Below are 22,820 nucleotides of genomic sequence, written 5' to 3'. Positions count from 1 at the left end.
GCTTTCGTTGGAAACAGAGTAAATTGAAAAGTGAATTGGAGCCTAAAATGATCCCAGCATTCTGATCAGTATCTGTGGGTCTGGTAGCTAGCCTGGTAATCTATCATATACCGAACAATTCGTCGGATGCTGGGGTTTTAGTAGATTACCTGGTCGTTCGTCACTAAGCGGCTGGCTTGCATGAATACAGTATGGCTATCGTATAGCACATGCTTTCTGACTTGGTACCAACAAACTGGTACTAAGGTCTAATGAATAGATTGAAGTTTTGATACTTGCTAGTTCATGTTCCGCTTTGACCTCTCTACAGCAGTCACGCATGTGTCGCTGGCGGCATCTCAGAAGCGCCTTACCCGAAGTTACTTTGTGTCATGCTCGCATGCGGGTACGGCATTGCCGAGAAAACTCGATTGAATCTGTGATGTAAGTGAAGGCGCCATACAGAACGCTTCCAACAGGCAAACAAACGCAATGTGAAGTGTCGGCAGAAAGCAAAATATGTATATAATCGCCTAATTACTTAACCTCACTATTGGTGGATAGCATATTTCGACAGCCTTGCCGACATTATACGTCGGCAGGAGTGTCGGCAGTCCATAAACATACCCCTAGCGCTGATGATTGGATAAAATACGCTTCATCCGCCTCCTCATTCGACAATAATCGCTCATGGACATTTGATTGGACCATGACGGCCATACAATGGCTAAGTATAAAATCATATGTGTCGGCACCGTCACGATATTCATCCATACCATGAAATATCGGACCTGATGACCATATCTGACTTGTGTTCAAAACATAAAATTACTCCCAGGATGGGCACCGTGCCAACATTTTTTACTGTGATTTACTTTTGAGGTCGAGTTTAGGGGAATCTAAAATGTCTACTAGATAAAGTTTACACCGAAAGCCGGTCATTAAATTATGCGTTCACAAGGCGTTAACCTTTCTTAATAATATTAGCAAGAAGGCAACACTTTGGGAGCATTTTACCGGCAAATTGAGTTCTAAACGAGGAAGACTTATTTCTGTGGGGTACGGTATTATTATGAAGAAGCTTTTTGTTTTTTTCAAAAATAAAAAATATACCCCACATACCATGAGACTACTTAGATAGCGCCATGATAATGCGAATGTTGGTGCGCGTAAATCTGGATTTGACTTGAAGTCCGAATTTCCTACCAGCAAAATACTAGTGACGTGACTGCAAGGCGCAATACTTAAGTCCTTATACACAAAAAACGAGTTTTTGTTTTCAGTTTTTCGCATTAGCATGTGCTTCGTTGACAGCAAACTCAAGAAATTTAAGAAAGTTTAATTAAGATCTGGGCTTCGCTTCAATACAGTAAAATATATATGTATTATTCCGACTCGGAGTACAAAGTCTTATTGTTTTCCCAGACGAGTTTTATTTTCAAAAAGTTGATTACTTTTCGAAAATAAAGTTCGTACTACCTCTGAGCGGAAAATAACGCACCTAGCCAATCAGATTGCATCCTGTTCAGAACGATACCCTTGTAAATCCGATCGTTTGAATTGCGAATCTCCTGCCCATTTTTCTGGACCGCACAACTTCCTCTAGTGCTCATTCGAAGATCTACAGCCTCCCGCTCAAGACGCAGCCTCCTGCTCAAGACGCACTCTCCTGCCCATGATGCAAGCAACCGATGAAGAACGGCAAGCCGTTTGGGAGACGCTGCTCCTTCGCAGCACGAGAGGTGTGCTGAGCCCTGGGGACATTGTCCAGACTGCAGCACACTTTCACTTAAGTCGTTTCGTCGTCGCGCGCATTTGGGAGAGAGGGATTAGTTCGATGGGCGACCGCGTCGCTGCAGTTGTCAAGTCAAGAAAGAGTGCGCGTGGCAGAAAGATGCTAGACCGAGCAGTCCTCTGCGAGCATGTGTCAGCCGTGCCCGTCAACGAGCGTGAGAACCACCGCAAGATCCAACAGGCGTCGAATACAAGTTCCTACCTTGTCCAACAGTTGATCAAGGAGGGCTACATGAGGCGGGCCCTGAGGCACACACGGTCCCTGCTTACGGCATCGCATAGGGTGGCACGCATGAAGTTCGCCGTGAACCACGTGAAGCTAAACGGAGACGGGCAGTACTATTTCGACCCAATGTTCGACGTAGTCCACATTGACGAGAAGTGGTTCTACGTCAAAAAGATCGGCCAGCGTGTGTACGTGCTGACAGGCAAGGACGGCACACCCCTGGAAGAAGCCCCCCTGCAGTACGTTCAAAGTAAGCGTCACATCAAGAAGGTGATGTTCCTGTGCGCCGTGGCGCGGCCACGCGGCGACTGGGACGGCAAGATAGGGCTTTGACCTGTCGTGGAAACCTACATTACACAACGCTGGAGTGTCAACCGCCCCGCAGGTGTCGAGGAGATAAAACCAGTCTCTATGAACCGTACCTTGGCGCGCCGCATGCTCGTGACCGACGTCATTCCTGCCATCAAGGCGAAGTGGCCTCAAGATCAGAAGGCCACTCTCATTCGCATTCAACAAGACAACGCGAGGCCACATGTGCTTGAGGAGGACGCTGAAGTGCTCGCTGCTGGACGCGCCGACGGATGGAATATCCGACTCAAGAACCAACCTGCCCAAAGCCTAGATCTCAATTGCCTGGGTCTCGGCTACTTCTGCAGCATACAGTCTCTCCAGTCTCACACCAGCCCACGGACCACGGAGGATCTCATCAAGGAAGTTGTTTGCAGAGACTACGGCAGAAACTCTCAACAAGACATTCTTAACGCTGCAACTTGTCATGAAGGAGATCATGACCAACGAAGGGCGCAACAACTACCGGCTCACGCACATGCACAAGGACAAGCTGATCAATGCTGGCCAACTCCCCACCACTCTGATGTGTGATGCCGAGATCCTCTTCAGCGCTCACTCAGCAATCGCAATGCTCTCTGTAGAGCAGATCTACGCAGAGCAGCTTCGTGTTGCCCAACCTCGTCCGGTTAGTTGTGCTGGGCAACGTCCCTCCCCACCGCAGCTGATACCCCAGCACCAGCCCTCGCTACTACCCTCTGCATTTGAGACTTCAGACCTGGATCCTTTTCTTTTGTAGGGCACTTCATTAAACCTCTGCAAATCCTATATCGGTGAAAAAAACGAGGCGGAGCTATGCGCAAATATTTTTTGAAGGTGCATTATTTTCAGAACAGAGATAGTAAATCTCAAACGACGTTTACGGTGAACACATTGAAGCACGTCGGTTCCTGGCCGCAATCCGACGTGTTGAAGCGAAGCGTACGTCAACGATCTTACACGCACTTCAGGATCCGCTCTCCAGTGCCCACTGCTTCCCCTTGCGATGATGCAGGCTTCCACCGTTGCCCGCGCACGCGCGGCACTTGCCCTGCGCCGCGCCTTCTCGTCCGCCAGCGGCTACGTGCAGGACACCATCATCCCCACCTACCACTTCCAGAAGAGCCTGACGCGCCTGCCGATCCCCAAGCTCGAGGACTCGCTGGCGCGCTACCTGGCCGCCGTGGAGCCCGTGGTGACGGCGCAGCAGCTCGCGGACACGCAGCGTGCCGTTAGGGACTTCCAGAACGGCGTGGGACCCGAGCTGCACCGGGCGCTGGTGGCGCGCGACGCCGAGAACAAGCACACGTCGTACATCAACCAGTGGTGGCTCGAGATGTACCTGAACGACCGGCAGCCGCTGCCCGTCAACTACAACCCGCAGATCAAGCTCAAGATGGACCCCGTGCCCGCCAAGAACTCGCAGAGCCAGCGCGCGGCCTCGCTCATCGCCTCCACCGTGCGCGTGCACCGCACGCTGCGCGACAAGAAGCTGGAGCCGGACATCTTCCACACCAAGCCGGATACCAGCAAGACCACGGCCTTCCAGTACTTCTGTAAGTTCCTGCCCGAGAGTGTGAGCTTCTACGGAGCCGCGGCGCTCGGCGCGTACCCGCTGGACATGTCCCAGTACAAGAACCTGTTCTCCAGCACGAGGCTGCCCAAGATCGGACAAGATGAGCTCAAGGTGTCGCCGGGATCGAAGCACGTTGTGGTTCAGAGAGGAACCAAGTTCTATACCTTTGACGTGCTCACGGCGGATGGAGGAGCTGTCCCGGACGAGCAGATCCTGGCCAATATTGAAGCGATCTTGGCTGAGCCACTGGCGAAGAGCACGCCGGATGCACCTGGAATGGGGCTCATGACGACCATGAACCGTGACGCGTGGGCTAACGCTCGCCAGAAGCTGGAGGCCAGTGGAGGCGTCAACAAGGCGTCGCTGGAGCAGATTGACAGCGCGCTGTTCGTGGTGAGCCTGGAGCATGAGTCCCCTGCGACGCCTGAAGAGGTCAGCCGCACGTTCTTGGTGGGCGACGGCACTAACCACTGGTTCGATAAGAGCTTTCAGCTAATAGTAGCCGCGAACGGTACGGCCTCGGTGAACTTTGAGCACGCCTGGGGAGACGGTGTGGCTGTGCTGCGCTACCTCCACGAGTTGTATGGCGACAGCGTCAAGTACCCGGTGTTGAAGGCAAGCAGCCAAGCTAAGCCCAAGGAGCTGACGTGGGACGTCAACGGTGAGACGAAGCAGTTGCTGAACGAGGCGAAGAAGACGTACGACAAGTGGACTTCCAGCTTGTTGGTCGCGTGTGCGGAGAGTCCCGTGACTCGTGCTGTTGGCAAGAAGTACAACATTGGCACGGACGGGCTCATGCAGATGACGATCCAACTGGCGCACTTCAAACTGCACCAGAAGTTTGTGGCCACCTACGAGAGCGCCAGCACTGCCGCATTCAAGCACGGACGTACCGAAACCGTGCGTAGCTGCACGAACGAAGCTGTGGCTTTCGTGCGCACCATGACCGATGCCTCTGCGTCAGACTCGGACAAGGCCAATGCCCTGCGTGCGGCTGTGACGAAGCACAGCGAGCTGACCAAGAACGGTGTGATGGGCCAGGGCTTTGACCGTCACCTCTTTGCGTTGCGAGCCATGGCTGAACTGCAGGGAATCGACACGCCGGAGTTCTACACGCTGCCGGCCCACCAAATTATGAGCAAGATTATCCTGTCAACCAGCACGCTGTCTAGCCCAGCGCTTGAGGGCGGTAGCTTTGGACCTGTGAACGAGGACTGCTACGGCATCGGATACGGAATCGAGCAAGAAGGTTCTGCTTTCCAGCTCTCCAGCTACCGCAAGGACCTTCCTCAACTCAAGGAACTGCTGGTGGAAAGCATTGTCGAGCTCGAGCGCCTGCTGGCCGACACCACCCCCAAGAAGTAAGGGAGAAGCGAAGGACGAAGAACTTCTACCAGTGCTGTAAACGAAATGCCTAACACAGACACTTGATGTTGGTGGTTTGCTGTTGTTTTACTGAATGCCTGCAGCCTAATTCGTTGGCTTTCTTCGTCCCTTCACCTGCGGCGAGGCTGCTTTGGACTCCGAGGACGGTTTGAACTCGCGCTAGTGGGGCGCTCGCCGCCACTTGGACGCTTGGCACCTGTGATCGCGCCAGCATTAGGTGCAGCAGCTCCCCCGGAACGGCCAGAACTCCTCTGGTCTCTCCAAGCTGATCCTCCAGCGGCTTGCGCGTTTCCTCCAGCAGGAGGCCCTCTGCTTCTCGTGTCTCGTGCGTTCGCGTCCCCAGCGTTGCCACGATCACTTCGTCGCTGAGGTTGCTGCTGCGGATCTCGCGAGTTGTGGTGGCTGCGGCTTCGCGATGGCGCGTCACGTCCACGATGGTCATTATGACGGCTACTGGAACCATCTCGGTGAGGGCTACCCGCAGCGTCGGACGGCTTGCCGTCAGCTCCTGCTGCGCCGTCTTTCTTGCTCTTCCACGGGAGGTTTTCTTCCGCTACGGGCTCTACAGTCTGCGTGCGGAAGGAAACAGGTTCCTTGCCAGGCTCGTCAAAGGCCCAGTCCCTTGGTTCAGGCTCCTGTCGAAGTTAACACCAAGCAACGCGGTTAGACTGTAAAACAAGCAGCACTACAATAGGCACGAAACACGTACGATCTCCTTGAAGTACTCGTGTTCCAGTGCTTCCTTCGCCGTGATGCGCGTTTCCGGGTCTGCACGTACAGAGTTAAATCCTCAGCAACGAGCAGTGAAACTGACATGATCACCTGGCACTCACCATACTCCAGCAGCCTCGAAAGCAGATCCAGAAGTGCAGCGCCCGCGCGGCCAGGCCCAACCTTAACTGCATTCTTCAGCTCCGACTGGGTCGGGTACTTGCGTTCGCGTCCCATCTGCACGACATGGCTGTACTCGGGCAAGTTCTCCAGCCCCTCCCACGTCTGCGGCGTGGGCATGCCCAGCACTTTGAAGATCTTGTCCAGCTGGTCCTTCTGGAACGGAGCGTTGGACCCCTCCACCTCCTTGCCGCAGAACAGCTCGCGCGTGTTGATCAGCTCAACAAAGATGCAGCCAACCGCCCACAAGTCCACGGCCTTCGTGTAATGCTTCGCACCCAGCAGCAGCTCGGGCGCGCGGTACCAGAGCGTGACCACCACGCGCTCCACGTCGGACAGCGCCTTGATGGGCTCCTTGTAGATGCGGGCCAGACCCAGATCCGCCAGCTTAACCTGTCCTCTCTTGCGGCCGTGGCCGACTACCAGAATGTTCTGCGGCTTCATGTCGCGGTGCATGACCCAGGCGTCGTGCATGTAGTCGACGCCCTTCAGTATCTGGTACATGAGCGACTTGCGCGTGTACTCGCCCAGCGGCTTCTGCTTGCTCTGCACGATGATGTCGTGCAGGTCGTGGTCGCCGTACTCGAACACGAGCGCCAGCGACTTGTCGCGCGGGTCCACGTGCACGTCGTGCAGATGCACCACGTTGTCGTGGTGCAGCTCGCGCAGCAGCTTGATCTCGCGCACGGTGGCGCTGGACAGCACCACGTCGTTCTTGCCCTCCTTGTGCGACTTGACCAGCTTGATGGCGAACGTCATGGGCTCCTCGTCCTCGGCGCCGCCCGAGCCGCCGCTGGACGGCCGCGGCAGCAGCGCCGACGAGTACGCCTCCGCCTTGAACACCATGCCGTACGTGCCCTCGCCGATCTTGCCCAGGATGCGGTACTTGTCCGTCAGGCTCTCGGGCCGCCGCAGCGCCGAGCGCCGCATGCTGGTGTCGGGATAGTTAAACTTGGGGTTGTTATGCTGTATGGTAGTGCTGCGACAGTGGTGTGGCGTACGTGAAATTTTGTGCTGCCACGTTGAACATCACAAAGAAACAGGCTAGGTGCCGCGTTTTTCCCGAAGTATCCGAAATATGAGTTCCGCACAGGTAACGTGAGTGTGGGTTCAGTGCCGTACATCTCTTAATTTCTCTATGTATCAATCCTCACAGTATTTTTCACATTTTTTTAAAAAAAATTATCGACGCTTCACGCGTCGCCATACTCAACTCAAGTCACTTGACGCGCCGCATTCAACAACAAGCAACCCCAAGCGCAAGACTTACGTAGCTCTTCGACTGCCGCGATGAAGTACCTGGAGGAGCCGCAGCTGTCGTGGCTCAACTCGGTGCTGGGCAACTACGAGGCGGGCGACCGCGTGCTCCAGGGCAAGATCGAGACGTACTCGTGCAAGAAGGCGGGCAGCGACAAGCGCCTGGCCAAGTCGCTCGAGCTCTTCTACCAGCAGGAGATCGAGGCCGCGGACGCCGACCTGCTGGGCTCGTCCCCGCTCGGGCCCATCGCCGCGCCGGCCACGCGAAAGCTGCTGATCAACCTCATCTCCACCATGAACGCCAGCTTCCCGGACTACGACTTCAGCGCCGCGCGGCCCGAGCAGTTCCGCAAGGAGCTCGACTTCCGGATAGCGCTGCAGCGCATCAACCACGACCTGGCCGAGCTGCTCGAGAGCGAGGGCGCCGGCTTCGTGGAGAAGATGTGGGAGGGCATCGCCGAGGCCATCAAGCTCGACGAGTGCGACGTGTACAGCTACATCCCCGACATGGACTCGGACCCGTTCTCGGACGGCAACCTGTTCGTACAGTGGCAACTTTTATTTACGGTATGGGGGTAGTTTATGGGTCTGATTTTTTTCTTAATTTGTAGGTGGTCGTTCAACTACTTCTTCTACAACAAGGTGCAGAAGAAGGTGTTGTACTTTACGTGCCTCTGCAAGGGGTGAGTGCTGCGATGGAGGGGAGGGGGGGAATGAGAGGAGTTTTTTAGATGCTGACACTATTATTTTCATTGTTATGGTTGCCGCCAGGCTGACGTATGATAGTGACATGGACGACGAGACGATGGACGAACCTGCCAACATGGACGACGACGCAGAAGACGCCATGGAGGACTACTTCGGCATGTCCCCGGACTGGTACGACGAGCTGTGGTGGAGCTGGCAATAGTAGGAATGAAGTGAGACTGACTCTTTTATTTTATTTTACTTTTTGCAGGGAGGACGGCGCGTAAGTGTGAGCGCCACACTGTGAACATCCGACGACTGGGTGTAGCTCCATCCGTGTCCACCATCCCCTCTCACTGCAGCGCGCCATTTCTGCAGGACTGAGTGGAGGCTTGAGGCGACAGAACGTCGCCTCAAGCCTCCTTCTGTCCTCCAATTTCGTCGTGCGGTATCGCTTTCTCTCTCTCTCTCATTTCCTCAGAGCGGTTTGAAGGCAGCCATGTCCGCCCACAAGGCTGGACAAGCAGTCGGAGGGAGCGACGCGGGTCCGTCGTGCTCCGCAGCTGCTGCTGCACTTCAATGCTCTACTGTATTATTGTAATGTATGCTTCACTTTGCGCTGCATACTGTATCCGCGTAGTGAGTTAGTTGTATCGATCAGCGATATTGCAGAGGCTCGCGGACCGACAGGGTGTTCGATACGCCCGCGACGCCGTCTACCACGTTCGTTTCGCGCTTGACCACCTGAAATTTTCGCGCAGACGTTCCAGCGGAGCTGCCCGGCCTCGAGGACGGAGTGTTCGACCCAGAAGCAGGAGCATTCGGACATGGCAGGAGTGGCGGCGGCTGGGACCTAGAACCAACTTCAACTTGAGCGCGGAGCAGCGAGGCTCGTGGGGAGAAGGAAGACTTCGGACGTCTGGGTGTCGTCGATCGATCCGGCGGAGCAGCGACGCAGCCAAGAGCTCTCGAGGGCGTACGAGGTGATGCTGACTGCGTTCTGCGCGGGGTGGACGGCAGCAGGTGATCTCTACGGCTGAAAGTGTCGTCTCCGCGTGGTGTTCTCGGTGTCAGAGGGTCGTCAATGAGAGGCAGGCCATCGCGTGACTGAATTGAAGCTGAAGACTCGTGCTGGCGCAGTTGTGTGAGCTGCTGGGCAATGGCTGCTTTCTCGCGGATCTCGCGCGTGACCTGCTGCTGCAATCGGCGTATTTCGTTCTGGTAATGTCGAGTGGTGTTCAGATATTGCGCTTCAAGACGCTGGCGCTCCTGCTTCTGCGCTCCGTCGACTGTACTCGTAGCTGTTGGGGGACGAGTAGTGCTGGCATCCGTGACGCTGTCGGTGTCGTCGACTTGAACGCGCGTGTTGATGGCAACTGCTGGTGGACTGTCATCGTCCGAGCCTGTGCTTATGGCTCCTGTCGGCAGTGTTCGGGTGTACGTTGCAGACAGCGCGCGGACTCTGGCTTCTCGTCTCCTCTGGGCTGTGGCTTCCATTTGCTTCTGGGCTGTCGTCCATTTCACCTGGAAGTACGTCTTCTCCTGCGACAGCTTACTCAGACTCCCCTCAAGCTCCTTCACGTACGCCTGTAGCTTTTCCACTTCGTTACGTTGGAAAGCTTCAGCCGTGGCGAATCTCTGGGTAAGTAGGAGCTCGCGCTCTCGAGCGGCGCTCTGAGTCTGTTGCTGCATATCCCCCAGCGCCTGGACCTTCAAGAGCGCTTGCTTCATAGCAGCGTTCTCACTCTTGATTCTCACCACTTCTTGTTGCCCGCGCAGAAGTGTTGCCACCGAGGTTTTGATCGCGGAAGGGATGGAGCCGGAGTAGTCCAAGATCTGGTCGACGAACTGCGAGTGGGCGCCTTGGATCACGGTCTGCAGCTCGCGCTGCATGGTCGTGCGGTACTCTGCAAACTTCTGCTGCTTGTTCAGGAGCTCGGCGTGCGTCACGCGCAGCTTTTCGTCGTATTCGGCGTTGAGATCGCAGCGCAAAATCTTCTGATCCAGCTCCCTGCGTGCCTCCAGCACTCCAAGCTGCTTCCGCAGAGCCTCCACCTCGAAGTACAAGTGGAACGCGTGGTCTACAGCGAAAGCCTCGCGCCGAATCCGCTCCTCAGCTTTGGCTTTGACCCACTGCTTCTTGATCTTCTGATACTCGAGAGTTACGGCCTCAAATTGGTCACGAAGCTGCTGCAAGGACGCATTTTGAAGATCAAGGAGCTGTTGGCTGTGATCGACACAATTGGTAGTGATGCCACGGAGAAACCAAGCCATTTCGGACGCTGGAACGATGAATACTGGGGTGTTTTCCCTCTTCGTCGGCTTATTCACGGATGATACTCCGTTACCATTTGATGCCGACTCAAGTTGCTGGGCTTTATCATCGGGAATCCCGTCTTCGTGGAAGTATTTGTTCAATGCCAAGAGCGAAGAAGCTGCGGTTGTGCACGACGCTCCTGTTATTGTTTGGGGACATTTCGGAGGTTTTCGAGTGGTGGCACTGGACAGTCGCTGGTGCTCGCGGTGTGTCTTTCGATGCAGCATGAACTTCTTGTACTGCTCTTCGAGCTCTTTCATGTCGGCGTTCATCCACGTCAGCTCCACGGAGATCTCGAGATAGCTGAGCTGGTCCTCGATGCTGCTTGGCGGTGGCAGGACGAGCACGCCAGTGTTGCAGAACTGCACGAGCGTTGTAGCGGACCCCATGTGCAGACTGCGCAGCGCGAAGGACAGGTCTTTCGGCGATGGGATCTCCGTCGATGTGCCTGATGACGACGCCGTTCCCATACCCAGTTCAGCATTTCCAAGCAAGCGCTTCTTCATGTGCAGGTTCTTCCCGCCGACAACCTGTGATCGACTGCTGCTCTCGTCGCCCAGGAGCGAGTCCCATACCGGGAGCTGGAACCGCTCCCACAGATCATCCAGCGCGACCAAAGCCTGGTTTTCCGCAGCACATTGTGCGGTCAGTGAGCGTGACGCGGTCTCCTCCCCCAGACGCAGAAGAGATCGACAATTCTCGTCGATGAAGACCCGATGCAGCTCTAACAACCGCGTGACCGCCGCAATGTACGCGCTATCTCGCGGCTCGTACTTGCCTATGGCGTCTTTGAATGATTGCCACTCGCGCTCACGCTCGCGGGGTCGAGCCTCGCCAAAGAAGGCTATTTCACCAGCACGTACAAGGCACCTCATGTTTGCTGCGTTGTATGAAGGCGCGTGCATGGACGTCGCTACTTCCTCCAAGATTGACTGGAATGCGACCAAGAGCTGCCGGTGCCTTCGAACGCGAATGCCAGCGTTCTTCTGGTACGTCTGCAGCAGCGCGTAGTTGGTCGTGCACCGCAGCATGCGTATCGAATGAGCGTTTGCCTCCTGGAGCGCGTCGTACATTTCCTGCCGCATGAGCGAGGCGTAGTGCTGGCTTTTCAAGTGTTCCGGGTGAGTATCAAACAAGTCCCCAGTGGTTATGGCGGCTTCAGGACTGAGTCTGCTCGTGATGATGTCTAATAGATGGCGGACTTCATCATGGAACTGCGTTTGCCAGCGCTCAAGGCGTCCAAGGCCAGCGTACATACCCCCAGGAGCACTACCGGAGCTCGTCTCAATGGGCACGTAGCGCAGTCCACTACCTGATGACGTGTATCGGGTCGTAGCGAAGCGCGAGCCGCATCGGACCCGCAACAAGTCCAAAGTGCAGCTGAATTGGTTGAAAATGGGCAGCAGCACGCGCAGAGTTTTCTCGCGGTGTTCCTGGAGTCGTGCTGCGTGAGCGCTGGCAGCTCCACCGGTGGAATCCCGTCGAGATCTCTCGTGACTCACTGCGAATGTTTGGAGTAAGCAGCGGAATGTTGGGATCGTTTGCAGTAGCATTTGAACGTCGAGACTGGACTCCTCCGTGGAACGATGTGTACCGAACTTTCGCTTGGCGCGTTGTGCTGCTGCTGGAGGCGAGACACTCAAAGCTGGAGGCGTCAGCAGTAATTGCTCCACCTTTGGGCGCTCGTGGATTTGGAGGTCCTCCTTGAGTTGGTGCAGCTTGACGAGTAGCCACTTGGTCAAGCCGGAAGGCTGGTCGTCGTCGTTGGAGCTGTCGGTCGAGAATCTGTCGGTGGCTGCTGCACGCGTGATGAAGGCGCATCTAACACGCGCTGCTGGACTGAGCTGCTGCATGAGTCTCTTCTCGTTCCTGAGTCGCTGGAGGTGATCGTTCAGTGCGATGAGTAGACTCACATGGTGCATCTCGTCGTTGAGGAACTGGCCGCATGCAGTCATATCAACCTCCAGATGATATCCTGGCTGCAGCGATGCAAACGCAGCGTTCAACCCGTCACTAGTTTGGTTCGGAGCAGTGGTGAAGCGTTCTTGTAGCTGCTGCTTGAGGTTCTCGAGTCGTTTCCAGTATGGGAAGCAGCTCGTCCGCATCTCCTCCGTCATCTTGTCGGATATTTCTTTGGCGTATTTCGTGCGGACGGTGTTGATGTCCATGGCTAGCGTCAAGTTCTCGTCGGATGAAGAGGAGGATTCTGGAGTGAGCGAGTTGGCCAGGCATACGTACGGATACGACGCCGCAAACTCGTACACGTCAGCACCCACGGCGTCTTGGTAGCTCACGATCACCGTCATGTACGCCACGTACTGCTCCTGAAGTGACAGCAGCGAAGTCCTCCACGCTTCCGAATGCTTCGCTTGTGTAGCAAGGTCGTCACTGTCGCCGGTGCGGGTCTGCAGAGCGCTTAGCTGCGCTTGAAGCCATTCGGAGATGGACTTACTGTCGCCATTACGCAGAGCAGCAAGCTTTGAAGCCGATGTAGCGTGGAACATGGGCGTCTCCAGCTCTACTGCAATAGGCTGGAGAGATTTAGTGCGGTCGCAGTCGCCGAAGTCGAAGAAGAACGGTAGATGCCGCGCTTGCTCTCCCCCAACTACCGTATCGAACGCTGCGATTTGCTTCACAAAGCCAAACTGGAATCTGTGCACGAGTTCAAGCAGGTGAGCTTCGTAGACGCTTCGTGTGAGCTTTTGACGCCATGCGTCCAGCTCGATGGCTCTAGCGAGGCACTCAACGAGCGGACGTGACGCACTTGGTTGCTCGTGGATTGTTCTGCACACGTCGGATAGTAGCTGCGGGGGGAGAACAAGTTGCCACCCACTTCCGAGTAACAGATCTCCTGCAGTTCGCTCCAGACAGTTTACGGGTCTTCCGGGGAGCTCCAGCTTGGTGATCAGCGACCAGATGACGAGCGTGTGCTCCAGAAGAACGTGCTGGAGAGAGTGGAAGTCGCCGATGGAGGTGCCAGTGAACCATTTCTCGTCGGTTTGACGCACCAGCTCTTCTTGGTGAGCGTAGAGCTGCACCAACGCTCGAGAGCCCAAGATCTGGCGACAAACCCACTGCCGTTTATCGTCTTCCTCATTGCTCTCGTCACTGAAAGCGAACTCTTTGAGCGCGCACCATTCTAGACGCTGGAAGTGTTGAGCCACTTGCTGTATGAGTGAAGCTTGGAGCTCCAGCAGGAGCGTCTCCGCCGCGTAGCTCTCGAAGAAGTACGCGTGCGAGAAGTCGATAAGCGGTCGTCGTTGCAGCAGTGGGGACAGGATAGCGGTGAATGGTTCGGGTTCATCTCCTGGAGGTGTCAGGTTAAGCTCGCTAAAGTCTCGAGCTCTTGGAGCAAAGTCAAGCCCAAACTCGAGGAGCCTCTCAACTAACTGCACCTTGGCCTGCTGGAATGCCACCTCGCAGTCGTAGACGTCTCGAAGCACCTGCAGCCGCTCGATGGTCGTCACGACGCTGTCCGAATCCTGGTCGGTCCCGTTCTTGCGTCTGCGTGGGGATGTAGGGAGGCTATCGTACTCCTGCTTGAAGATGAAGATGCTTGCTATCCGCAGCATCTGAAGCTCCAGCACTTCGAAGTCGCGCCGTGCAGCTGCAAAGATGAACTCTTGAGGTCCGTTGTAGTTATCGTCGTCTTCGTCGTCGAGATCTTCTTTAGCTCTATCTGGTACGCGCATAACGATGTAGTCGCCAGATTTCTCGCACTTCGTTACCATCCAGGGGCTTATCCTGTCGGATCCAGTAGCAAACCTGGATGATACAGGTTTTGGAGACGTGCCATCGTGGAATGAACTGGTTTGGCGGAGCTGGACGAAGTGGAGATAGTTCAACAGGCGCAACAAGCTCAACCGCTTGGTTCGACATGAAGACACACGCAGCACATAGAGAGAATACAGCGCGTCGGGATTCCAGGCGTGGGGTGGACCAGACTTCGGCTTATCACCTTCTCCCTCATCATCATCGTCTGTTGCTTCGTCCTGGCTTTCAAGCGTGAGGACATTCCCGGCGGCAGCAGACTCGGACTTCGTCACGTCCACTTTGGCGCGCTTCATGTGTGCTCTGGAGAGCGCCTCGAGTCTCACACGGAGATACCCGACGTCGTCAAGACCGAGCAGCTCCCACTCGTTCGCCAAGAGTGAGTCAATCTTGTGGTCATTGCGAAGCGCGATCAAGGTCTCCTCGATGCCTCCGGGGCTAGGCTCGCAGTTGCTAAGGTAGCCACGTTGGATGAGCTCCCACCGAGAATTCCTGGTGTACGCGTGCACTACCGACTCCAAATCCAGCTCCAAAGTCGCATCCAAGTTGATGGAACTATCAAGCGGGAACGCGCTCACTGCAGACGCTAAAAGCCCGTCTGCGGCTTGTCTAAGAGCCTGGAACTCCTCCGCGCTGGTCTTCGTATCAAAATTTGCATCAGAAATGGGTAAACAACACTTTAGCGCCAAGGTTTTCAGCTCCGCCATGAAGTGAGACGTCGACATCATGAAGAGCGGACAGTGGATGTGATCCTTGCTGTTGTTGTAAGCTGTTGATGCGCTGGGGCGTGGCGTGTTCTTCACTTTCTGCTGGTGGATCAGAGCCAGCATGCGCTGTCGGAGGTGGAAGCGGTGGCTCACGGGCAGCCACTTGAGACGAGTGCAGAATCGCTCCAGCACCACGGCCTGCTGGTGCTTCAAGTAGTTGAACTGCAGCAGTTTATTCACATCGTCCACCGTCACAATGGAGTCGGGGGCTGAAGACGCGGAGTCCACCGCGTGGAGCAGTCGGTGGTGCGTCTCCAGCGCTTGAGCGCGCTGCTTGACCAGAACGGGTGACAGCTTTCGGCTTGTCCGTCGTGGCTCGTTCTGGTCAACCGTCAGCTGTGATCGCTTCAGAGCGCAGTGAGAAGTGGCCGCCACCTGCTGATTCAAGGCCAACAGCTTCGAGGCGAGCGTCTGCAGCCATTGCGGCTGCCTCGCCACTTGCTGCTGTGGCGGTGGGGGCTCCGGACCATGTTCTTGTGTCTCACTGCTTGCAGTTTTGAGGGAAGAGTGCTCGTAGCCATAGTGCTCAAGGACGGTCTTCCACTGTTCCTCTCGACGGCTGTGCAGCTCACGTAGTAGGACAAGTCCGCCTTGAGTCTTCAGCAGTAGATCCTCTAGATCCCTCTCACCAGTACCTGCAGTCGCTCCAGTCACGCGCTGCTGCTTGATCTTCATCGCGTACCCGAGGAACGACTTCCACTCAACCGAGAAATTCTAAATAACCACAACATCGTCCTAAGTAAGAGCTCTTCTACCTCGTTATGTCCTTCACCTTTGCGTTTGTACCTGAGCTGTTCGCTGCAGTCGGTCATTCGCTGCCTCCAGCTCGGCCTGCCGTCGAGAAATGACCGTCGGTTCGGGCGTCTCATCCAGGTTGGCTTTGGGCCGCTCCTGCTGGAGAGACTGCAACTGCAGCTGCTCGCCCAGAACCTCCATACTTCAGCAAAGCGCCGAGCAGCTCACCAACTTGTGTCGACATGGAGGCAGCGAGACGAAGAAGAGGAAGAAACGGCCTCGGAATGCAAGAATAGCAGAGCAATATCCACCAGACACGAACACTACAACAAGAATGATGCGTAAAACTACATGTAATGAGCACGACGTGACTACAGGGATCAATGTCTAGAGCTTCTGTGCGCAGTTGTAAAAGCAGCCACGATTAGTAAAAAGAATATCATCTAGAGACTAATGCTTGACTTGTTGATGGCAAGTCGATCCGACAAGTACGTGTACCCGCGACCTGACAGCCCCCACTTCAAGGTAGAGATACCGCTATGTTAAAGTGATCCCTTCAACCCCACCTGGTTGCGGCAGGATTGCCCTCCAAGTCCCTCGAGAAGATCCAGTTTCGTGCGCGACGTCGTCTCTCCAAAGTCGGTGCCTGTGCACGACAAATTGATCCCGCTGGGTTCGAAGTTCGAACTTCGAACCCCCTGGCAACGACCATGGCATTGCACAACGTTGAGTGGGAAAGCCGAAAGCATATGCGAGCGCCAGCTTTTCATACGGTACAGAAGCCCGTCTTTAGCGTGTCCAAGTGATGTCTGGGAGGGTCGGCACCGCCCTTTTTCGAAGCTGCTGTGGCGTTGCAGATGTAGCGAATGTGTTTGTGCTGCTCCGCGCCGCCCAATCGACATGCACTTGGCACCGCGCGTTGCTCTGCGTCGTTCATTAGCAGATTTGCTCTCTAGCGCCCAAGCGTACAATAGTGTACAGTACCAATCGAAGTCAGACGCACGCCCCTCAGGTATGTCGAGTCGCAACGCGCTTCCGCTCAGCACGCTCTTCTTCATCCGCGATAAGAACACGACGGAGGCGGAGGCGGAGCCGGCAGCCTCTACGGATACGAGAGGCGCCACGACGACGACGACGACAACAACGGCAACCAGCAGTGTCCGTACAAGGACTGCGAAGCAACTCGACCCCGCGCAGAGGAAGCTGATGGCGCTCAAGCTCATGGGCGAGATCCCCACTACGAAGGGTGGGAAGCAAGCCTCGACGGAGATCGTGACCAAGGACAAGTCGAATGTGGTTTGGCGGCAGTTTATGATTTCAAGAGCAGCGATGCTCACAAACCAGCGCTAGGCGCGAAACGGTCGCCATCGGTCTCTGGGGTATATCCTAACACAAATAATAAAACGACGAAGGCGAAAGCGAAATTCGTGTCAGTATGGGCTAGGAACAACACGCGAGAACGGTTTCAGGTGTCTACAGCAGTCTCAGTCTGCTGACACTGCAACAATCGAGAAGGTGGCATCTCCCTTCTTCCCGGTACTGCACGAGCTCCTGGGCAACGGCTGCACGCCGTGGCCTATCCCGCAAAATCGCTTACTCCTGCGTCAGGGCAGCGGAAGTGTACTATAGTGTCTGCGAGGAGTTTGCGCAGTTTTTAAGGTGTGGGCTGCAGCTTCCGCTTGAAGAGAATTCCTTAGCCTAAGAAATTCTTGTGGGCTTTAGGGTACCCCATCCTTGAGCACTCCTTCCACCGCAACAACCTGGTATGTGTTGCTACAGGCACCGGGAGTTATGTCGACGTCCGAACTTCGCACCGCGATCGAGCTTACTGGTAGGCACCCGAATAGAGCCATGAACTGGCATCAGTAAGGTTTGCGAGAGGACCGCGAATCAGGAGACAGCTACGCTTGACGAGAGTTTCTTCATCCTAGAGAGACGATTACAGATCACCGCTGACCATCATCCTCCATAGTAAGCCGGACGCTACTAAAAAATACGCCACTCACGCTGATTGGTCGAAAGTATTCTTTGCGTTCTAGAAAAGGGCCGATTATGTATAGAAGGACGAGTGATCTCGCAAAAGAAAGTCCATATTGTTTGTGGTTATTGAGCTCGACAGCTTTAAAAGCTGCGGAGAAGCAGTTTTCTTAAACAAAACCTATTGTTTCATTCTACAATAACAATCAATATACTTGACGGGTTCTTGTGCGCTTTCTCAGTGCTCAGGCCAGTCTATGCTTAAAATGAACCAATTCTGGCATACAATAATAGCAACATTGATCGAGCGTTAGTCTGATGGTAACTTAGTGCCTTAGGTACAAACAAACGTATGCATAGATGCACATTCCCACATCGATGAGGTGTTTATAGACTCGCAGAGCTACTCCAACCATTATTTCTGCAAATTTCATAGGTTTTAGGAGAACTTCATTGGCTATAAATACATGTGACTATTTGTATCGGATCAGTCATCTGGATTTGTCGCATGGCGTATTTTTTGGTGGAGCGTATTTTTCCGTCGTTATCTGTACCCTTTAGCAAAGCCCTCCACGTCAACTTTAGGCAACTCAGGGGGTCATACTGTACTAAGTATGCATTTTCAGTTCTTAATGGTTCGATGCCTACAAGCTCATGCTCTACGGTCGAGCACTTCTCGTGGTTATCATGTGGGATAGCAACTAGATATATAATAGATGTTGATAAATACAAGAGAAGCGAAGTCTCTTCGCGGGGGTATGCCGCCATGATAGTTCCATTGCAATGCGCACTAGCGACGACGGCCCATGTGCTCGAATGCGTGCGCGCCGAGGAGCCGGCACATAGTCGAGCGCTTCCTCTCGTTCGCCGCGGCCTCTTCCTCAGGCGTCGGCGCTGCTGTCTTCGCGTTCTTGTCCGAGAAGAGCATCTTCATCTTCTGCGCGAGCTTCGAGGCGGACGAGTCGCGTCTCGGCCTAGTGACCGTGGTGGGCTTGTTGGTGGGCTGGCTGTCGGCGCGGTCGGCGTTGGCCAGAGTCTTGTCGGTCAGGTACTTGAGGTTGCCGTGCGTGTTCATCGGCAGGGCGAAGCGCGTGTGGGCGTTCATCTTCGGCGGTGTGAGGCTTGGTGCAGAGCTGCTGGAGGGTCGCGATGCAAATTGGGAAGTGAGGGCGCCATGGCCTGTGGCTGCGCGACCGAGCCGTCATTCCGGCAGCGAAGGGAACGAAACAGTCAGCGCAAAGAGCGCGTCGAAGAAGGCTGAAGTTGGCCCCCGCAGAGAAGCCAAGGCGCCGATTCCGTGCGGCGGCTGCAGTAACGAAGTGCAAAGATGGGGTAATCTGGCGGTGCAGCCAATGGCTCGATCGTGCGGCGGCGCGATTCGGGATCGCGCGATGTGGACGTCGGCATCTACAAGTAGTGATCTCCGCTGGAGTTGCCAGTGAAGCGCTGCTGTATGGTGTGTAAGCACTTCTTCGTTTCAACCTCGTCCAGCAATGCACTATTGACATGCCATGCCAGTGGTCCGACACGCTTACCTGGTATCCTGTATTTTGGACAGCATAATCTGACGTGACGTCTGCCTTGGCTATGTCTATCCTGTACATTTGAGATGGGCCCCATGGATGCTCCGAGTAATGGTCGTTTTCACTGCCAGTTATGGCAGTGATACCACCCACAACTGGAAGAAAACTTACCGTCAACGAACGAATGCGCGCGTGCTACGCTGTTCGTTCGCCACGATCGACGCGTGCAATGAATGACATGGAGGGGGAAATACAGAATAGCGTGTTCATATTTACAGGTCATGCGAGGCGCTGCGGCTCCCGCAGACAAAACCTACAGCGGTTGTAGCTACGTGGCACCCTCTTCATCTAAACCCCGTGCGCACAAACGCCAGCGAGTCGACGTACTGCCGTCGCTGCGCCTCTTTCCTGCTCTCGCGCTGCTCGGAGGGGCTCAGCGCTTGCTTTTGGCTCTTGCTGCTCCCGAACAGCTCTTTCATCTTGCGCGACAGCTTGGCCCCCGTCGAGTCGCGGGGCTCTGATGCGGTGACGAAGTCGGTCTTGGTCGCGTCGCTGCTGGTCTTCTCGCGCACGTACATGAGCGTCGCCGGGGTGTTGAGCGGGAACGCGTTGCGAGTGGCCATCATGGAGGGGGTCATGGTTGTGGGTGCGTTCGGCGGCGTTGGCGCTGCGCTGTGGTCTCTTGGACTGTTGTTGCTGGTGGCGAAATTGCAAGTGAGCCTTGCGTTCCGAGCCACGGACGTACCACAATCACTCCGCTGCAGCGACACCTGCATTCTTGGTGGCGGTGCCGACGCCAGGAACTCGCTTAGAACCCTCCGTCCGGTCCCGTTTCCTCTCACTCGGGCGGCAGCGTTCGTAATGCGGGCTATCCTGCCAGGATCACCGTGAGGTGAGTGAGTCGAGGCAATGCGTCTGCAATGCTGGACGCGCCGTACTGCTTACAGCAACGTACGCAGTGCGATGTCAACGCTCGGCGGCACCACGCACATGCGCGAATTGAACGGCTCGCAAATTCTGGTGGGTTTGGCCCCTGGTATCGCCTATCGACAGCTGGCTGACCGGTGTACATATAGCGCCTCGAGCAATTTGTGCTCAGCGATCTGCTCGATTGGTCACGGCCGGCTTCAGCGCAATCATTGCACAGGAGGCAGCAGCCGAGCTACTTGACAAGGCGATGAATCTTCATCCTGGATAGGCAGACTACCCTCGGGGCTACCAGTCATTCAAAGTGCGATCCTCAGTACACTCATGTATACAGTACACATATACCAGCCAAGTCTTGGTCCAAGGCGGACAACTATGTGCCGGGCTTTCACCCGCATTCCCAATTGACTACCCAAGAGTGTTGGTGCGTGCCACTCCTCGAGTCGACTAGCGAGCGATACACATCCTACGGATACTGTTGCGGCGCAGCATCGTACAGTGCATGCACATGTAAGCATAGCAACCCGCTCTCGGAGCTCTTAGCTACTGGCTGGCACCCCTGCGAAGCTCGTCTCCTCGCCCAGCGTGCCCGCTCTTCACTTACCTTCCCGATCCCCACGCTCACTTTCCAATCTCCTCCGGTGAGCACACAACCCCGCCATGGACCCCACCAACGACCTCGCCGCCGGGACTCCTGCCGCCAAGACTGGGTTGTCGATCCAGCCGGCGACCGACGCGAACACAAGCACACTTGGGGCCAAGTTCGCCCAGAAAGCGGGGACACCTTCCAACCAAGACGACAACGAGGCGTCGGACGAAGCGAGGAAGAGCGCGCTGGAGAAGCAGTTCATCGCGTCCCAGGCTATCACTGGTCTGGGCCGCCCGCTTGCGTTCCGCCGTTGAAGAGTTGGTAGGTCATTACAGGATCCCAAGCTTGATCTACTGTAGGTTTAAAAAAGTAGCCGAGTCAATATGACAAAACAAAACTGAAGTATGCTGAGCAGCTCAGTCAGTGAATTCGTATTGTTCGGAACAAGGTTGCTGCGCTTTGGCTGGGAGACCATTTTTCTACTTCGTATTCCTTTAATCCTAGACGTGCAAGGTCTGCAGGGTTATTGTCAGGCAGATAGTTTAGAAAAAAAGTTCAAATGCAGCCCTCAGTGATGCCGGTGTGACACAATGTAAACTCTCTACATGAAGTGGACGCGTGTACCAATATGTAGTTGATGCTCGAATATAGTGTACTCCACTAACATGTTAGCTCATTCTACTGGACACTTACTAACAGTTAGTTGGAAACTATACATGTTAGCTGCACTGTATAGTGGAGGAAATAGGTACATGAGGAGATTACTTAGTAATCTGTACGAATATATTTACTACATTACTTGTAGTTGGTCTGGGTGTCTATATTGCGCCGCGAGCAACCACATCGCCGCTGACACAACGCGCACAAAACCATGGCCCGGCCACCCGCAACGCGCTCCCGCCTAGCACTCCAGCGACGCTCATGTATGTGCGCGAGAAGACCGACAAGACCATCAACGACACGAGCAAGGCTGGCATCGTCACCACAGGCACAGCGACCGCCTCGGAGTCCCCTGATTCGACCGGGGTCAAGCTGTCGCGGAAGATGGAACTGCTGCTCGGAATGAGCAAGAGCCGAAAACAGGCGTAGCCTTCTGGAGCAAGGGGAGCACGGCAGTTAGTTATTACGTCGAGCCATTGAGTTGGGTTCCGTGCGGATGGAGTTTAGAGGTAGAGAATGTAACATAGCCGATATCGATAGTTTGCGCGCCCGGGGTTGTATATCGAGTAAATATGAGTGAGCCATTCAGTTTTTGTACGTTGCACGCGTTCAGCATAGCGAACGAACGGTGTACCAATCTGTACGGGCCTGCGAATTTTGCGATCCACAGGATATATGACTTGCTAACTTTATAAATATGGCGTAGAGGCCGTGTTGTCCGCTTCCAGTGCAGAGATACTCGGTTCTCCAGCAAAGCTGGAAAACGACCATCATTCGATCGACGATGGGGCTCATCTCAAATTTCAAATGAAAGTACAGGATAGACAGAGCCTAGGCAGACGTCATTGTTCATTAGTGTACTCCCTAACGCCGACATGTTAGCTGCTATACATGTTAGCTGTTATACATGTTAGCTGCTATACATGTTAGCTAACTGTTAGTTAGTGTCTAGTATTTTGAGCTAACATGTTGGTAGCGTTTAGAGCAAAAGTATGGAGAAGGGTAAATACTTGCACCGAGGGCAGTCAAGACGAGCGATGTATTAAACTGAACACAAATACACCCTCAAAATTATGAATTTACCATCCAATGTATATACTTCAAAGTATCCGCTAAAATAGGAAAATATTGGCTGGGTGGAGCTCACATGGAGCGCTGGCACACCACTTATCAGCGCAGATGATGACCAATTTTAAGAGTGAAGACGACTTAGGTATATCAAAGTCCGCGGCGCAATATAGACACCCAGACCAACTACAAGTAATGTAGTAAATATATTCGTACAGATTACTAAGTAATCTCCTCATGTACCTATTTCCTCCACTATACAGTGCAGCTAACATGTATAGTTTCCAACTACTTCTCCGGTCCGCTAAAGAATTAACAGTTCTCTAATCAGACTATATATTGCGTTCTACTGCTCCAACAGAG

The 22,820-nt window shown here is 54.7% G+C and overlaps 7 protein-coding genes across 7 annotated transcripts; 2 read left to right on the top strand and 5 right to left on the bottom strand.

Annotated features, from left to right (window-relative positions):
• Positions 1-3,332: 3,332 nt before the first annotated feature.
• PHYSODRAFT_543375 (hypothetical protein) lies at positions 3,333-5,344 on the top strand (the record flags this gene model as incomplete). Its single annotated transcript, XM_009524127.1, has 1 exon — positions 3,333-5,344. One exon carries the CDS (start codon positions 3,333-3,335, stop codon positions 5,265-5,267), a length of 1,935 nt encoding a protein of 644 aa, XP_009522422.1. The 3' UTR covers positions 5,268-5,344.
• A 54-nt stretch (positions 5,345-5,398) lies between these two features.
• Positions 5,399-7,109, bottom strand: PHYSODRAFT_298151 (hypothetical protein; the record flags this gene model as incomplete). The annotated part of the gene is made up of 4 exons (XM_009524126.1): positions 5,399-5,923; positions 5,998-6,056; positions 6,122-6,572; positions 6,732-7,109. The coding sequence occupies 4 exons, from the start codon at positions 7,107-7,109 to the stop codon at positions 5,399-5,401; spliced, it is 1,413 nt and encodes a 470-aa protein (XP_009522421.1).
• A 1,054-nt stretch (positions 7,110-8,163) lies between these two features.
• PHYSODRAFT_312746 (hypothetical protein) lies at positions 8,164-10,397 on the bottom strand (the record flags this gene model as incomplete). The annotated part of the gene is made up of 2 exons (XM_009524125.1): positions 8,164-8,208; positions 9,483-10,397. The coding sequence occupies 2 exons, from the start codon at positions 10,395-10,397 to the stop codon at positions 8,164-8,166; spliced, it is 960 nt and encodes a 319-aa protein (XP_009522420.1).
• A 2,082-nt stretch (positions 10,398-12,479) lies between these two features.
• Positions 12,480-15,653, bottom strand: PHYSODRAFT_389277 (hypothetical protein; the record flags this gene model as incomplete). Its single annotated transcript, XM_009524124.1, has 6 exons — positions 12,480-12,808; positions 12,905-14,113; positions 14,249-14,390; positions 14,487-14,784; positions 14,890-15,272; positions 15,309-15,653. Coding segments are annotated over 6 exons (2,706 nt in total), but the record flags the coding sequence as incomplete, so codon positions are not given.
• Positions 15,654-18,475: 2,822 nt separating this feature from the next.
• PHYSODRAFT_285321 (hypothetical protein) lies at positions 18,476-19,162 on the bottom strand. Its single transcript, XM_009524123.1, has one exon. It carries the CDS (start codon positions 18,793-18,795, stop codon positions 18,481-18,483), a length of 315 nt encoding a protein of 104 aa, XP_009522418.1. The 5' UTR covers positions 18,796-19,162; the 3' UTR covers positions 18,476-18,480.
• Positions 19,163-19,453: 291 nt separating this feature from the next.
• PHYSODRAFT_285320 (hypothetical protein) lies at positions 19,454-19,910 on the bottom strand. Its single transcript, XM_009524122.1, has one exon. It carries the CDS (start codon positions 19,849-19,851, stop codon positions 19,558-19,560), a length of 294 nt encoding a protein of 97 aa, XP_009522417.1. The 5' UTR covers positions 19,852-19,910; the 3' UTR covers positions 19,454-19,557.
• Positions 19,911-20,800: 890 nt separating this feature from the next.
• On the top strand, positions 20,801-21,818 carry PHYSODRAFT_327895 (hypothetical protein; the record flags this gene model as incomplete). Its single annotated transcript, XM_009524121.1, has 2 exons — positions 20,801-21,011; positions 21,535-21,818. The coding sequence occupies 2 exons, from the start codon at positions 20,801-20,803 to the stop codon at positions 21,816-21,818; spliced, it is 495 nt and encodes a 164-aa protein (XP_009522416.1).
• Positions 21,819-22,820: the final 1,002 nt, after the last annotated feature.

The sequence above is a fragment of the Phytophthora sojae genome, assembly GCF_000149755.1.
Source record: "Phytophthora sojae unplaced genomic scaffold PHYSOscaffold_3, whole genome shotgun sequence".
NCBI classification, from domain to species: domain Eukaryota; phylum Oomycota; class Peronosporomycetes; order Peronosporales; family Peronosporaceae; genus Phytophthora; species Phytophthora sojae.
The sequence above is the reverse complement of the archived record's forward strand: the minus strand, read 5'-3'. Positions and strand labels throughout refer to the sequence as shown.

Bases quoted from the DNA above. Each gene is read 5' to 3' on its own strand.
- PHYSODRAFT_285320 (XM_009524122.1), bottom strand. From the start codon at position 19,851: ATGACCCCCTCCATGATGGCCACTCGCAACGCGTTCCCGCTCAACACC.
- PHYSODRAFT_285321 (XM_009524123.1), bottom strand. From the start codon at position 18,795: ATGAACGCCCACACGCGCTTCGCCCTGCCGATGAACACGCACGGCAAC.